The sequence below is a fragment of the Pelobates fuscus genome, chromosome 7 (assembly GCF_036172605.1).
Source record: "Pelobates fuscus isolate aPelFus1 chromosome 7, aPelFus1.pri, whole genome shotgun sequence".
Taxonomy (NCBI): domain Eukaryota; kingdom Metazoa; phylum Chordata; class Amphibia; order Anura; family Pelobatidae; genus Pelobates; species Pelobates fuscus.
Genome location: NC_086323.1, coordinates 84,569,154 through 84,584,021, shown reverse-complemented (window position 1 = coordinate 84,584,021; position 14,868 = coordinate 84,569,154). Strand labels below are relative to the sequence as shown.

Below are 14,868 nucleotides of genomic sequence, written 5' to 3'. Positions count from 1 at the left end.
GGGTGTCAGAACACTGGGGGATCCAGTTATGAATGCATGAGAGCGGTGTGTGAAGCAGCAGGACGGCAGTCCAGAATAGTGTCACATTTACAAAGTGTGCATAAAAGCCTGAGGATGAACCTCAATTTAAATAGATGAGAGGACTTTCTCTCCCCTATTTAAAAAACAGGCCATCGTAGGTTCTTTGCTCAGATGTCTTGTAAACTCCCTAGAGGTTACAAATCTACCCTACCTTGGATTTATGAGTTAACCCTTGCCTGGTCCTGCCTTAGATTCCTGACTTAACCCTTGTCATCCTGACACTGCCTTGAATTCTGGACTTAATCCTTGCCTGCCTGGTCCTGCTTGGACTATCCTGCTAAAAACTATCCTTTTGCTTTCCGGTCCTAGACATGTGCTGTATGACCTTGGCCCTGGATTTTCCTGCCTTTTGTGACATAGACTTCTTGTTAAGTGACTTTTCTTTGTTCTTTCTCTTCATACCGAGCCCAATTCACCCCAAACCGTTACATGTACACTGTATCATTTATATAATGATATGCCTATTTGACTAATTTAGTATTTGTGTAGCAAACTGAATAATGTTATCGGGTTGTACTTTAACAGGTTTACAACATTCATCCTAATGTCTTCATGAACCAATCTACCAAAATAAACCAAAGTATTTAGATATTTATGTATAAGTGTTATTTTATTTACTTTTAGCATAGATTTTCCACATGTCATGTTAAAGTTTTTAGTTTCTTAAGAACAGATGATATATAATTACAATATTTTGTGATACAATATTTGAAATATATTTTTCTTTTTTACACATGGAAATAATATTTAACAACACCGCCACCAAGTGTTCATAGCCAACAATATCAAAGAATAGCATGATTAGGTTTAGAAGGGAGCAGTCACTTCTTTAGATTTTTAATACTATGTGTATTAATCCCATACATTTACCAAATATATATTTGTGACGTGTGAAAAATAAAATTAGATGTTGAAATTCACGCCTCTTTATTCTGCACCTGGGCAACTCCATCTTACCTCCCTGTCACTGTTTACAAGCTCTATCATTTGCACTCGGCAGGCAATATAGAGAAAGCATACGTGAAAGAGGAGAATGTTGTACAATATTTCTATCTCTCCTCTTCATTTGTAATGTTTTTCTTTCACTTCCCCCAAACTGGATGATGATACCATTTGCTAAATCATTCATATACATTTAAAAGAAAACAGAGCATCTCCAAAAAGGTTAAAATATTTTCAGTGATGAAAATTCCAGAAAAGCGACAGTTCTTCTTTAGTCTCTTTTTTACTACATATACAGAACTGGGAGATACACACGTGTGACAAAACACAATTACTATCCATTAGATAGATCATGTATAACATAAAGAGGAGTGTATATATATATACAAATAAATGAAGAGATGCACTCTCAGGGCTTTAAAGTGAAAAAAGAGGATTTATTCCAATAGGTATTACATCGAAAAAATTACCGACGTTTCGACCCGCGCGGGTCTTTCTCACCTTGAGAAAGACCCGAACGGGTCAAAACGTCTGTTATTTTTTCGATGTAATACCTATTGGAATAAATCCTCTTTTTTCACTTTAAAGCCCTGAGAGTGCATCTCTTCATTTATTTGTATATTTTCTCAACGTGGGATTGCACCCAGGCAAAAAACGAATTGTTGTCTGAGAAAGGGTAAGTGCCAAGTTATCTATTTTTGTTTATATATATGTATATATATGTAGCTGACACAACAGTAAGTGTGAATGTATAGGTAGTTGGCCCCTTAGGGTAACTCACAGGTTTTTATCAGGACACAGATAATCAAAGTCCGACAATACAGCATGGTTACCATCAGCTGTTTTGAAGCCATATAACAGACCATACAGATATCAAAGCATCATTAGATTTATACAATAAATGGAAAGCAGTCTGTTGGTTGCCTTTTAGTTATACATTCCAAGGAAACCATATATTATTACTTTTTATAAAATTACAATAATGTTACTTTTATTTCACAAAAAAAATCAGCATGACAATGAAGCAGAAAGCACCCAGGAGAAAGATAAATGATACAGATGTGACATTCTGCTTATTGACAACTCGAGTCTTTGTTGACTTTACAATACGATCCCTTGTAGTCAGGATTTGTTTTCTAGCTTGATTCCATTTCCCAGGGCCAGTGAGACGGTATTGTACTGGTGTGCAGGGTCCAAAGAACAGCTCGAGAGCTAGAATGGGATCTGTCAGAAACAACTGGCAAATATTAGGCTTTACTCCAATATCAACAGCCAGATCATCTAAGTATTCAATAAAATCCACCTGCAAACGGTTTTCCCTTGTTGTGCCAAACCTGTTAAAAAAAATAAAAAAAAATGCCAATTAATTTGGATTTTGAACCACAAAATATAAGAAATACCAAATTCCGTGTATGCTTTAGTGTACATGGTGTACATACTGGAACTATTTAGCCTCTACTTTCTGAAAGTCTAGTAATTTAAAGTTAGAATACTAATTGGCATAACGTGCTAAAAGGAGCACTCTAAAGCCGAAACTACTAGAGCCCACTGTAAGTGGTAAGTACCCCACCCCAGTGTAAGTAGTTAAAACATTTAAGAACAGTTTGACAACTTACCTGACCCAGGCCAACTCTCAGGTTGAGAGCATAGGCTGATAGCTTATTTTGAGAGCCAGCATCAATTGTCAGATGCCAAATGTCTAAGGAGTCAACAATCAAGTTATATGGAAAATTGAAAATAAGTTAAAGGAGGAGGTTGAGGGGAATAGTTTGTAAAGGCTTTACAGGGATATGATGAAATCACAAAAGTGAGAACAACATCACTAGCACAGCATTTTACAACCATTTGAATGTCAGTGCTAATCATATATCAACCACATGTCCCCATGTTGCTTAGGTAGCTTAGGCCGTTGAATGGCTGAATATCATGGGTTTCAGATATCTGGGTGACACTCATATGATTAAGGCAACCAGGATTCTACAGCAGAACCAGATCACACAAAAAAAAGAGAGGAAAAATATCCCCAAAAAACAGGCAAGTTGCGACTACGGCAATGTAAATACCTGAAGCTTCAGAACCATTAGCCCATATGATAATCTGGAACTAAGCCAGGGGACAAGCAGGAGGCAGCACAACTGTCTAGGGGGAGAAGGGCCACACAGACAGGCACATTGGTAGAAGTAAGAATGAAATAATATAATTTATTTTTTTATGACATTGAGGAAGGGTAGACTAACTGCTGGAAACAATCAATTTTCCTGGCACTGCAGGTCCCCTCTCCCTCCCACAACCCATCCCTGGTTGCTGAAGGGGTGAAACCCCCTTCAGTGACTTACCTGAGACCCCTCGGCGGTGGTTTCGGGTTCGCCGCTGCTCCTCTCTTACCTCACGTCAGCTGGCTGGGGAGACTGATCCATCTTTTCAATGCTTTCCTATAGGGAATTGAGCGACGCTGGAGTTCCTCACACAGCATGAGGACGTCCAGCGACGCTCTAGCACAGAAAACTGTGCTATGGACCAGGAAGTGCCCTCTAGTGACTGTCTAGTAGACAGCCACTAGAGGAGGAGTTGACCCTGCAAGGTAATTATTGCAGTTGCAGGGTTAAGGGTAGTGGGAGTTGGCACCCAGACCACTCCAATGGGCAGAAGTGGTCTGGGTGCCTGGAGTGTCCCTTTAACCTCTGTTCATACTATTTTGACTACTACATACATTACTCATAGACATACAATTTTCACAAACATTATATATTTATGAACTGAATAAGAAGTACAAAACCAGTTTAATGACCGTAAGCTTACTTTGACCCATATTTATATTTTGTTCCACTGTATACTTTTTAATACCAAGTAAAATACTTTTAATAACAATTAAAACACCTTTTAGTGAAGGTTTCCTTTCTCTTTGCAATATCACCCAATACTTCCTTCAGTGAGGGGTACCTGCATGTGCCTGCAACATAAAAACATATTACAGCAAAAATACAAACTGGAAATCTCTCTGAGAGGTATTGTAAATTTTACTTAGAATTCAGCAGGTGAATCTCTAAATTCAGTAAATGCGCTATGACATAGTCTATGTTGTACGCTATAGAAAAATATCTAATCCCTCAGACTTTGAATTAGAATTGGAGAGATTTTACTTGTTGAAATAGAAGTTGCTCACTTTTTACACTTTAGTACATATTTACGTTGTCACTTTATTTTCAAATAGCCAATTTAGCATTATAAAATTGTGATACGAAGGTGACATAGCACAGCAAAGGGGAGCACCCATGCCACAAAGGGGGTATGGGCTAAACAGAAAATAGATAGGATTTAAAATGTTGGTGGCATGACTCGTAGGGGGTAGATGATAACAGTCGTGACTGTAAAACCTAGATGAGCCGAATGGTTCTTATCTGCCATCACATTCTATATTTCTATGTTTCTATGTTTAAACATTTAGTCACAAACAAGATAAGGTCCTGAGAATAACTGTGATTGATTGGTAATGAAGCTCCTTCATGAATCAAAATAAAAACATCTGCAAAACTCGTGTTTTACTCTGACTTATCAGTTTTAGGCTAACTTCTAAGTTCTTTAGAGCTATTGGCTAACCAGAAATTGTGGGTAAATACAAATGGAAGTGAAAATTATAGAGTAAAAGCTGCAAACACTATATTAAGCACATTGTAGTCAAGTGTTCAGCATTGAAATAAAAAAAAAATAGAAAAATATTAACATTTACAAAGGCATATAATGGAAAATAACACAGGGGAGCCAAAAAAATGCATTTCACACCTTTCGGTATTTAGTTTAAGGACATTTTTTTATCTTTCATTTCTTCAATGTGTTTAATGCAGTGTTTGCATCTTTTATTCTGTGTGTAGAATTGGAACCTCCTTATCTGGGGTCTCCCCTTGCATTTGTATAGACTTACATATATTATTTTGCACTTTGCTTTCATCTTAATTTTTTCAAGTTGCTAAAGCCCAAAGTGAAATCATTCTCCATCTTAGCTATCGAGTCTCCTAATTTCTCAATTTCTATTTATCGTTCTATTTAGCCAAGCCCTGCTTAGTGAATAAGCCCTACATATTAATAGTGATGTCGCGAACACAAAATTTTCGGTTAGCGAACGGCGAACGTGAACTTCCGCAAATGTTCGCGAACCGGCGAACCGGGCAAACCGCCATAGACTTCAAGGGGCAGGTGAATTTTAAAACCCACAGGGACTCTTTCTGTCCACAATAGTGATGGAAAAGTTGTTTCAAGGGGACTAACACCTGGACTGTGGCATGCCGGAGGGGGATCCATGGCAAAACTCCCATGGAAAATTACACAGTTGATGCAGAGTCTGCTTTTAATTCATAAAGGGCAGAAATCACCTAACATTCCTAAATCACAATGGATATGGATTGACACCTGACATATGACATATTGACACCTTGACATATGGATTGACACCTGTCCTCAGAGACCCTGATACACACTGACACAGAGCAGGATAGGGACTGTTCCCCCTACATAGGGTCACTTGGCAGATATGGATTGACACCTATCCTAAGGATCCCTGATGCACACTGACACAGAGCAGAATAGGGACTTTTTCCCCTACATAGGGTCACTTGGCAGATATGGATTGACACCTGTAGTCAGGGACCCTGATACACACTGACACAGAGCAGAATAGGGACTGTTCCCCCTACATAGAGTCACTTGGCAGATATGGATTGACACCTGTCCTCAGAGACCCTGATACACACTGACACAGAGCAGAATAGGGACTGTTCCCCCTACATAGGGTCACTTGGCAGATATGGATTGACATCTGTCCTCAGGAACCCTGTGACACACTGGGGGGGGGGGCTACTGTCCTCCCCCCGCCCCCGCCCCCACCCCTGCGCGGTGGGTGGGGACCATAAAAATATTGAGGGGGGGACCTACTGTCCTCCCCCCCCACCCCTGCGCGGTGGGTGTGGGCATAAAAATAATGAGGGGGGGACCTACAGTCCTCCCCCCAGCCCCCACCCCTGTGCGGAGGGTGGGGGCCATAAATCACAATGGGGGGAGGACCTACTGTACTCCCCCCGCCCCCACCCCTGCACGGTGGGTGGGGGGCATAAAAATAATGAGGGGGGACCTAGTGACCTCCACCCCAGCCCCCACCCCTGCGCAGTAGGTGGGGGCCATAAATCACAATGGGGGAGGAGCTACTGTCCTCCCCCCGCCCCCACCCCTGCACGGTCAGTGGGGGCCATAAAAATAAAGAGGCGGGGACCTACTGTCCTCCCCACCAGCCCCCACCCCTGCGCGGTGGGTGGGGGCCATAAATCACAATGGGGGAGGACCTACTGTACTCCCCCCGCCCCCACCCCTGTGCGGTGGGTGGGGGCCATAAAAATAATAAGGGGGGGACCTACTGTCCTCCCTCCTGCCCCCACCCCTGCGCGGTGGGTGGGGGCCCTAAAAAAACAATAAGTTAAAGTTAACAATAAATAAAAATTCCCCCCCAATCAAAGGTGACTAGGGGTCCCCAAGCCCCTAGTCACCCACCCCCACACCCCCAAAAAAGTTACCCCCTACCTACCCCCCTCACCCTAAAAAAGTAGTGAAAGGGGAATAAAATAACTAACCTGTAAAGAAAAATTCAACTTACCATTTGACGTCTTCTTTTTTCTTAAATCTTATTTTTTCAGCCCCAAAAAAGGCCAAATAAAAAGCCATAAGAACCGACGCAATTTAAAAAAAATAAAAAAAAATAATCCATCTTCACCCATGGAGGGCTCCGCGCAGACTGAGCTCTGCAGGGCGGGGGAAGGCTTATAAAGCCTTGCCACGCCCTGCAATTAGGCTAAGAACACTCTGATTGATTGGCTTAAACCAGCCAGAGTGCTCTTTGTCATTTTACACAGCGTTGGAAAATTCCAAAGAACTTTCCCACGCTGTGTAAAATGACACAGCGCACTCTGATTGGTTAGATTCCAAGCCCACCAATCACAGTGCTCTGTGTCATTTTACACAGCGTGGGAAAGATCTTTGGAATTTTCCCACGCTGTGTAAAATGACAAAGAGCACTCTAATTGGCTTAAACCAGCCAATCAGAGTGTTCTTAGCCTAATTGCAGGGCGTAGCAAGGCTTTATAAGCCTTCCCCCGCCGTGCAGAGCTCAGTCTGCGCGGAGCCCTCCATGGGTGAAGATGGATTATTTTTTTTGCGCTCGTTTTTTTTTTTTTTTTTTTTTTTTTTAAATTGCGTCGGTTCTTATGGCTTTTTATTTGGCCTTTTTGGGGCTGGAAAAAGAAGATTTTAGAAAAAATAAGACGTCAAATGGTAAGTTGAATTTTTCTTTACAGGTTAGTTATTTTATTCCCCCCTCACTATTTTTTAGGGTGAGGGGGGTAGGTAGGGGGTAACTTCTTTTGGGGTGGAGGGGTGGATGTCTAGGGGCTTGGGGACCCCTAGTCACCTTTGATTGGGGGGGATTTTTATTTATTGCCCCCACCCACCACTCAGGGGTGGGGGCTGGGGGGGGACAGTAGGTCCCCCCCTCATTATTTTTATGGCCCCCACCCACCGCGCAGGGGTGGGGGTCGGGGGGGAGGACAGTAGGTCCCCCCCTCATTAATTTTATGGCCCCCACCAACCGCACAGGGGTGGGGGCGGGGCGAGGACAGTAGGTCCTCCCCCATTGTGATTTATGGCTCCCACCCACTGCACAGGGGAGGGGGCCGGGGGGAGGACAGTAGGCCCCCCCTCATTATTTTTATGGCCCCCACCCACCGCACAGGGGTGGGGGCGGGGGGAGGACAGTAGGTCCTCCCCCATTGTGATTTATGGCCCCCACCCACCGCGAAGCTGTGGGGGCCGGGGGGAGGACAGTAGGTCCCCCTCATTATCTTTATCGCCCCCACCCACCACGCAGGGGGGGGGTGGGGGGAGGACAGTAGGTCCTCCCCCATTGTGTATCAGGGTCCCTGAGGACAGGTGTCAATCCATATCTGTCAAGTGACCCTATGTAGGGGGAACAGCCCTATTCTGCTCTGTGTCAGTGTCTGGGGGGAGTATCTGCAGTAATACAGGGTGTCTGGAGGGAGTATCTGCAGTAACACAGAGTGTCGGGATGGAGTATCTGCAGTAACACAGGGTGTCTGGAGGGAGTATATGCAGTAACACAGGGTGTCTGGAGGGAGTATCTGCAGTAACACAGGGTGTCTGGAGGGAGTATCTGCAGTAACACAGGGTGTCTGGAGGGAGTATCTGCAGTAACACAGAGTGTCGGGGGAGTATCTGCAGTAACACAGGGTGTCTGGAGGGAGTATCTGCAGTAACACAGGGTGTCTGGAGGGAGTATCTGCAGAAACACAGAGTGTCTGGGGGAGTATCTGCAGTAACACAGGGTGTCTGGAGGGAGTATCTGCAGTAACACAGAGTGTCTGGAGGGAGTATTTGCAGTAGCACAGGGTGTCTGGGGTAGTATCTGCAGTAACACAGGGTGTCTGGAGGGAGTATCTGCAGTAACACAGGGTGTCTGGAGGGAGTATCTGCAGTAACACAGGGTGTCTGGAGGGAGTATCTGCAGAAACACAGAGTGTCTGGGGGAGTATCTGCAGTAACACAGGGTGTCTGGAGGGAGTATCTGCAGTAACACAGAGTGTCTGGAGGGAGTATTTGCAGTAGCACAGGGTGTCTGGGGTAGTATCTGCAGTAACACAGGGTGTCTGGAGGGAGTATCTGCAGTAACACAGGGTGTCTGGAGGGAGTATCTGCAGTAACACAGGGTGTCTGGAGGGAGTATCTTCAGTAACACAGTGTCTGGAGGGAGTATCTGCAGTAACACAGAGTGTCTTGAGGGAGTAACTGCAGTAAAACAGGGTGTCTGGAGGGAGTATCTGCAGAGTGTCTGGAGGGAGTATCTGCAGTAACACAGAGTGTCTGGAGGGAGTATCTGCAGTAACACTGAGTGTCTGGAGGGAGTATCTGCAGTAACACAGATTGTCTGGAGGGAGTATCTGCAGTAACGCAGAGTGTCTGGAGGGAGTATCTGCAGTAACACTGAGTGTCTGGAGGGAGTATCTGCAGTAACGCAGGGTGTCTGGATGGAGTATCTGCAGTAACACTGAGTGTCTGGAGGGAGTATCTGCAGTAACGCATGGTGTCTGGAGGGAGTATCTTCAGTAACACAGGGTGTCTGGAGGGAGTATCTGCAGTAACGCAGGGTGTCTGGATGGAGTATCTGCAGTAACGCAGAGTGTCTGGATGGAGTATCTGCAGTAACACAGAGTGTCTGGAGGGAGCATCTGCAGTAACACAGGGTGTCTGGATGGAGTATCTGCAGTAACACAGAGTGTCTGGATGGAGTAACTGCAGAAACAGTAACACAGGGTGCCTGGAGGGAGTATCTGCAGTAACACAGAGTGTCTGGGGGGAGTATCTACAGTAACACAGGGTGTCTGGAGGGAGTATCTGCATTAACACAGAGTGTATGGAGGGAGTATCTGCAGTAACACAGGGTGTCTGGAGGGAGTATCTGCAGTAACACAGAGTGTCTGGAGGGAGTATCTGCAGTAACGCAGGGTGTCTGGAGGGAGCATCTGCAGTAACACAGGGTGTCTGGATGGAGTATCTGCAGTAACACAGAGTGTCTGGATGGAGTAACTGCAGAAACAGTAACACAGGGTGCCTGGAGGGAGTATCTGCAGTAACACAGAGTGTCTGGGGGGAGTATCTACAGTAACACAGGGTGTCTGGAGGGAGTATCTGCATTAACACAGAGTGTATGGAGGGAGTATCTGCAGTAACACAGGGTGTCTGGAGGGAGTATCTGCAGTAACACAGAGTGTCTGGAGGGAGTATCTGCAGTAACGCAGGGTGTCTGGAGGGAGCATCTGCAGTAACACAGGGTGTCTGGAGGGAGTATCTGCAGTAACACAGAGTGTCTGGAGGGAGTATCTCCAGTAACACATGGTGTCTGGAGGGAGTATCTGCAGTAACACAGGGTGTCTGGAGAGAGTATCTGCAGTAAAACAGGGTGTCTGGAGGGAGTATTTGCAGTAACACAGGGTGTTTGGAGGGAGTATTTGCAGTAACACAGGGTGTATGGAGGGAGTATCTGCAGTAACACAGAGTGTCTGGAGGGAGTATCTGCAGTAACACAGAGTGTCTGGCGGATGTATCTGCAGTATCACAGTGTCTGGGGGGAGTATCTGCAGTAATACAGAGTGTCTGGGGGAGTATCTGCAGTAACACAGAGTGTCTGGAGGGAGTATCTGCAGTAACACAGAGTGTCTGGAGGGAGTAGCTGCAGTAACACAGAGTGTCTGGAGGGAGTATCTGCAGTGACGCAGATTGTCTGGAGAGAGAATCTGCAGTAATGCAGAGTGTCTGGAGGGAGTATCTGCAGTAATGCAGAGTGTCTGGAGGGAGTATCTGCAGTAACGCAGGGTGTCTGGAGGGAGTATCTGCAGTAACGCAGGGTGTCTGGAGGGAGTATCTGCAGTAACACAGGGTGTCTGGAGGGAGTATCTGCAGTAACGCTGGGTGTCTGGATGGAGTATCTGCAGTAACGCAGTGTGTCTGGAGGGAGTATCTGCAGTAACGCAGAGTGTCTGGAGGGAGTATCTGCAGTAACACAGTGTATGGAGGGAGTATCTGCAGTAACACAGAGTGTCTGGAGGGAGTATATGCAGTAACACAGGGTGTCTGGAGGGAGTATCTGCAGTAACACAGGATGTCTGGAGGGAGTATCTGCAGTAACACAGGGTGTCTGGGGGTAGTATCTGCAGTAACACAGGGTGTCTGGAGGGAGTATATGCAGACACACAGGGTGTCTGGACGGAGCATCTGCAGTAACACAGGGTGTCTGGAGGGAGTATCTGCAGTAACACAGAGTGTCTGGAAGGAGTATCTGCAATAACACAGAGTGTCTGGGGGAGTATCTGCAGTAACACAGAGTGTCTGGAGGGAGTATCTGCAGTAACACAGAGTGTCTGGAGGGAGTATCTGCAGTAACATGGTGTCTGGATGGAGTATCTGCATTAACACAGAGTGTATGGAGGGAGTATCTGCAGTAACACAGGGTGTCTGGAGGGAGTATCTGCAGTAACACAGAGTGTCTGGAGGGGGTATCTGCAGTAACGCAGGGTGTCTGGAGGGAGTATCTGCAGTAACACAGGGTGTCTGGAGGGAGTATCTGCAGTAACACAGAGTGTCTGGAGGGAGTATCTGCAGTAACACATGGTGTCTGAAGGGAGTATCTGCAGTAACACAGGGTGTCTGGACGGAGTATCTGCAGTAACACAGGGTGTCTGGAGAGAGTATCTGCAGTAACACAGGGTGTCTGGAGGGAGTATCTGCAGTAACACAGAGTGTCTGGAGGGAGTATATGCAGTAACACAGGGTGTCTGGAGGGAGTATCTGCAGTAACACAGAATGTGTGGAGGGAGTATCTGCAGTAACACAGGGTGTCTGGAGGGAGTATCTGCAGTAACACAGAGTGTCTGACGGAAGTATCTGCAGTATCACAGTGTCTGGGGGGGGGTATCTGCAGTAATACAGAGTGTCTGGAGGAGTATCTGCTTGTAACATTTATAGGCACTAAAAAAAAAAATTGAAAAAATAAATAAAATGGTTGCTGCTTCCGAATGAATCTAAAATGGATGCTGTCCAGTAGGTGGGAGGATCTGCTAGGAAGGGTGTGCTGCTGATTGGCTGGAATGTGTCTGCTGACTGTGAGGTACAGGGTCAAAGTTTATTTAATGATAAAGAATAGAGGGCGGACCGAACATCGCATGTGTTCGCCCGCGGTGGCGAACGCGAACATGCTATGTTCGCCGAGAACTATTTGCCTGCGAACCGTTCGGGACATCACTACATATTAATAGACAAATCCTAAGCCATCTAGTAGAGCAGTAGGCAAGCATTGGTTCACCACAAGCAGAGATGGGATACGGCTGTACAGTCTATGGAGGGAACATACAAAGAAAAAACAATAGTGTGATACAGTATATACAGTGAATAGTTCACAGCTCCTATCACCTAAAGACACACTATTAAAATAAAATTACTAGTATGAAAGCAAATATCTATCTATCTTTCTATCTATCTATCTATCTATATTATAAATAAAACAAGCCGTGCCAATTATTCTTATTTTTTAGATTTTTTATATCATATTTTCTCTCTCATTACTGGTCTTGTGTTCTAAAGACATAATATTTCACAGCTGGCAGCTTCTCTTCTGGAGAGAAAACAAGGATGCTACCTCTTCAAAGCATTGTTATTGGTAAATTTATATCTAAACATATTTCAATATTTGATCAACAGCTTGAAGAAAATGTAACAAAACATTGACTTTTTTAATGCTTATTAATCTATACACATGCTGGGTTCTCAGGTGGAACTTTAAATGGTCAGCAGAAAAGCCTGCTACAAATCTATACAATTGATAAAGTATACAAACCTGTAATATGTCTCTGATTTCATCAAAATATTGTAATCTCTAGTGACAGTGTCTAGTGATCAGTTTTCATTTTGTTTCAATTAATTTCTAAACTCAGATGGTCCTTCTTTATCTTACCTTTGATTATTCTGGTTAACCATCGAGCTTGAAGTTCTGATGTTGGCATTATAGGACCAAGAGGTTGAATAAGGCCTATAATACCCAATGTTGGTTTCTCAAGGTTTGGAGGAATGACATTTTTGTATAGGTCTGCTTTTTTGGTCTCAATATTGATCAGTGACTCATCCAGAAATGGAAAAGAATATGCATATCCTGTTGCAAATATGATTACATGAATGTCTTCCTCAACTGTTCCATCATTAAATGTCACTGCAGTTTCACTAAATTCCTTGACGTTTGGCTTCACTGTCACAAACCCACATGTTATACGGCTAGGAATTTCATCATTAAACAAAGGCTCTTTAAACTGGGTTCTGTAAAAAAAGTGGAATTGAAAGAAGATATACAATTGGAATTGTAAGTTATGATATAAAACTAAGAGGGTAATTTTCTAAACTGTAATTCATCAGGATTTCAGTACGGTATATTGAAAATTTCCAAATGAGTTGGAAATGTTTTCCCAATTCATATCTTTTGGCCTAAAATTTTAAATAACATGATTGATTCCATTCAATTCAGAGTTTAGTATGTTAGCATATATCCAATTAGCATTCTCTACAGAGGAGGTTTTGCTAGCATAAAGACATTTTTTGTTTTGTTTTTTAATCCTGAAAGCATCCAATGTAAGTTTTAAATGAACATAATGTTTTTCTATACTCCAAGGGGAAACAAACGAATGACCCAGCAATATTTAACCTTCAATTGGCCTAACCTACGATCTAGACATCTTTATATATATATATATATATATATATATATATATATATATATATATATATATATATATATTGTATTCTATAGTTTTTTTTTTAACATATTATATATTCAGTAGAAGAAATGTAGATAAACAATGTGGCTTGTCCTCTGGACTATTCTCAGTATAAATAGAACTGACTAAAAAACAATTAACCCACACTCACTGCAGTCCATTGAAGTGGTTAAGGTGCTGGAGTGCCCTTGGGTTATTCCAGCATAATCTGTCAAAATGTTTTGGCACGGTTTGGCATTTACCTTGGTCTCACCATACAGACTTACTGCTTCAGGTCCTCTCAGGCAGGATAAGCCAGATGCTGATGTAAATGTGCAGTCATTGACTCAGGATATCCGCTAAGTGCTCTCAGCCAATGAAGGAGTTCTGGTATTGTAATAAATTGATATCCAGTTCTATATATCTCTGAGAAAACGGAAAGTATCATGGACAATGCAAGACTTAGGTTAGTGTCAAACTGTGCGAAAATCTTTGACAGATTACCATGAGAAAGGTATAATAACAGCAGACTGCAGTGGCTATGATGTTTTGCGGTCTTCATAACAATTTTTTTTTTCTGTTTTAAACAGTTTTATTCATATAGTGTACAATGGTTTTGAAGATCAAAGAAGTTAAGGTGAATTCCAATATGATCCTGAAAATGTTGGTCCCTTGAATAAAATAAAAAAATGATATCCAGTTCTCCAGAACATTTTTAAAATGCTACACATTTAAAGAAACCTAAAGTAGAACATTTCTTACACTTAATCACAGGCAGATAAGATATATGAAGATGCATGGACCCTGTGTGGCTGAAAAGCAAAATATGTGTTTTCAAGTTAAAAATAGACCTGAATAGGTCAAAGGAGAAAGGGCGCCCCCTAGTGCATAACTATACATATGTACAATGAATTATAAAACGTAACCTTTAATGGTGGCTGTAGTAAAAAAAAACCTAGTGGAGAGTTTTTGAAAGAAGAAAATAATAATAAACTTAAAATAGGAGGATAAGTGTCTAGATGGGGATAAATATCCTAAGGGTGTCACCTAAAGGATATAGAGCTCAATAAAGCTAGAGATCCCCCCAACCTGTATATTCTGTCTCACAAAAGCAATCCTTCATGGAATTGCAAAAATAAAAATCAACTTAAACCAATTCTGTAGTCACTAAGTACAGTCCCTGTGTGGTGCTAGCTTGCAACAACAAATATATGTACACATAGGAAAAGGCTGTAACAAAAAATAGTGACAGAAGGGGTTTTGTCAACTGTGTGATCAAAGGCTAGTCTAAGTACAGCAGATAGATGGATACACTGTAGCAATCTGCATAACATCTATTGCAATACTGTTGCTGGAGGACGGAAACAAAAGTGGGAGGAGAAAACTTGAGATCTAGTGGTCAGTTCTAAACAGAGATAAACCAGCGATGAGAATTGCGAAATCTGACGAAAAGTTAAACAAAAATCCCCATCACCCACGATTCCCCCGTCCCCTTATC

At 43.1% G+C, this 14,868-nt stretch overlaps 1 protein-coding gene across 1 annotated transcript in view; it reads right to left on the bottom strand.

Annotated features, from left to right (window-relative positions):
• Positions 1 to 1,756: 1,756 nt before the first annotated feature.
• Positions 1,757 to 14,868, bottom strand: part of LOC134567971 (dimethylaniline monooxygenase [N-oxide-forming] 2-like) — a 69,583-nt gene continuing 56,471 nt past the window's right edge. The window contains exons 7-9 of the mRNA XM_063426159.1: positions 12,581 to 12,936; positions 3,901 to 3,973; positions 1,757 to 2,357 (exon numbers count right to left, since the gene is read on the bottom strand). Coding sequence (XP_063282229.1) covers positions 2,015 to 2,357; positions 3,901 to 3,973; positions 12,581 to 12,936 — 772 coding nt within the window. The 3' untranslated portion in view covers positions 1,757 to 2,014. The remainder of the gene's footprint in view (positions 2,358 to 3,900; positions 3,974 to 12,580; positions 12,937 to 14,868) is intronic.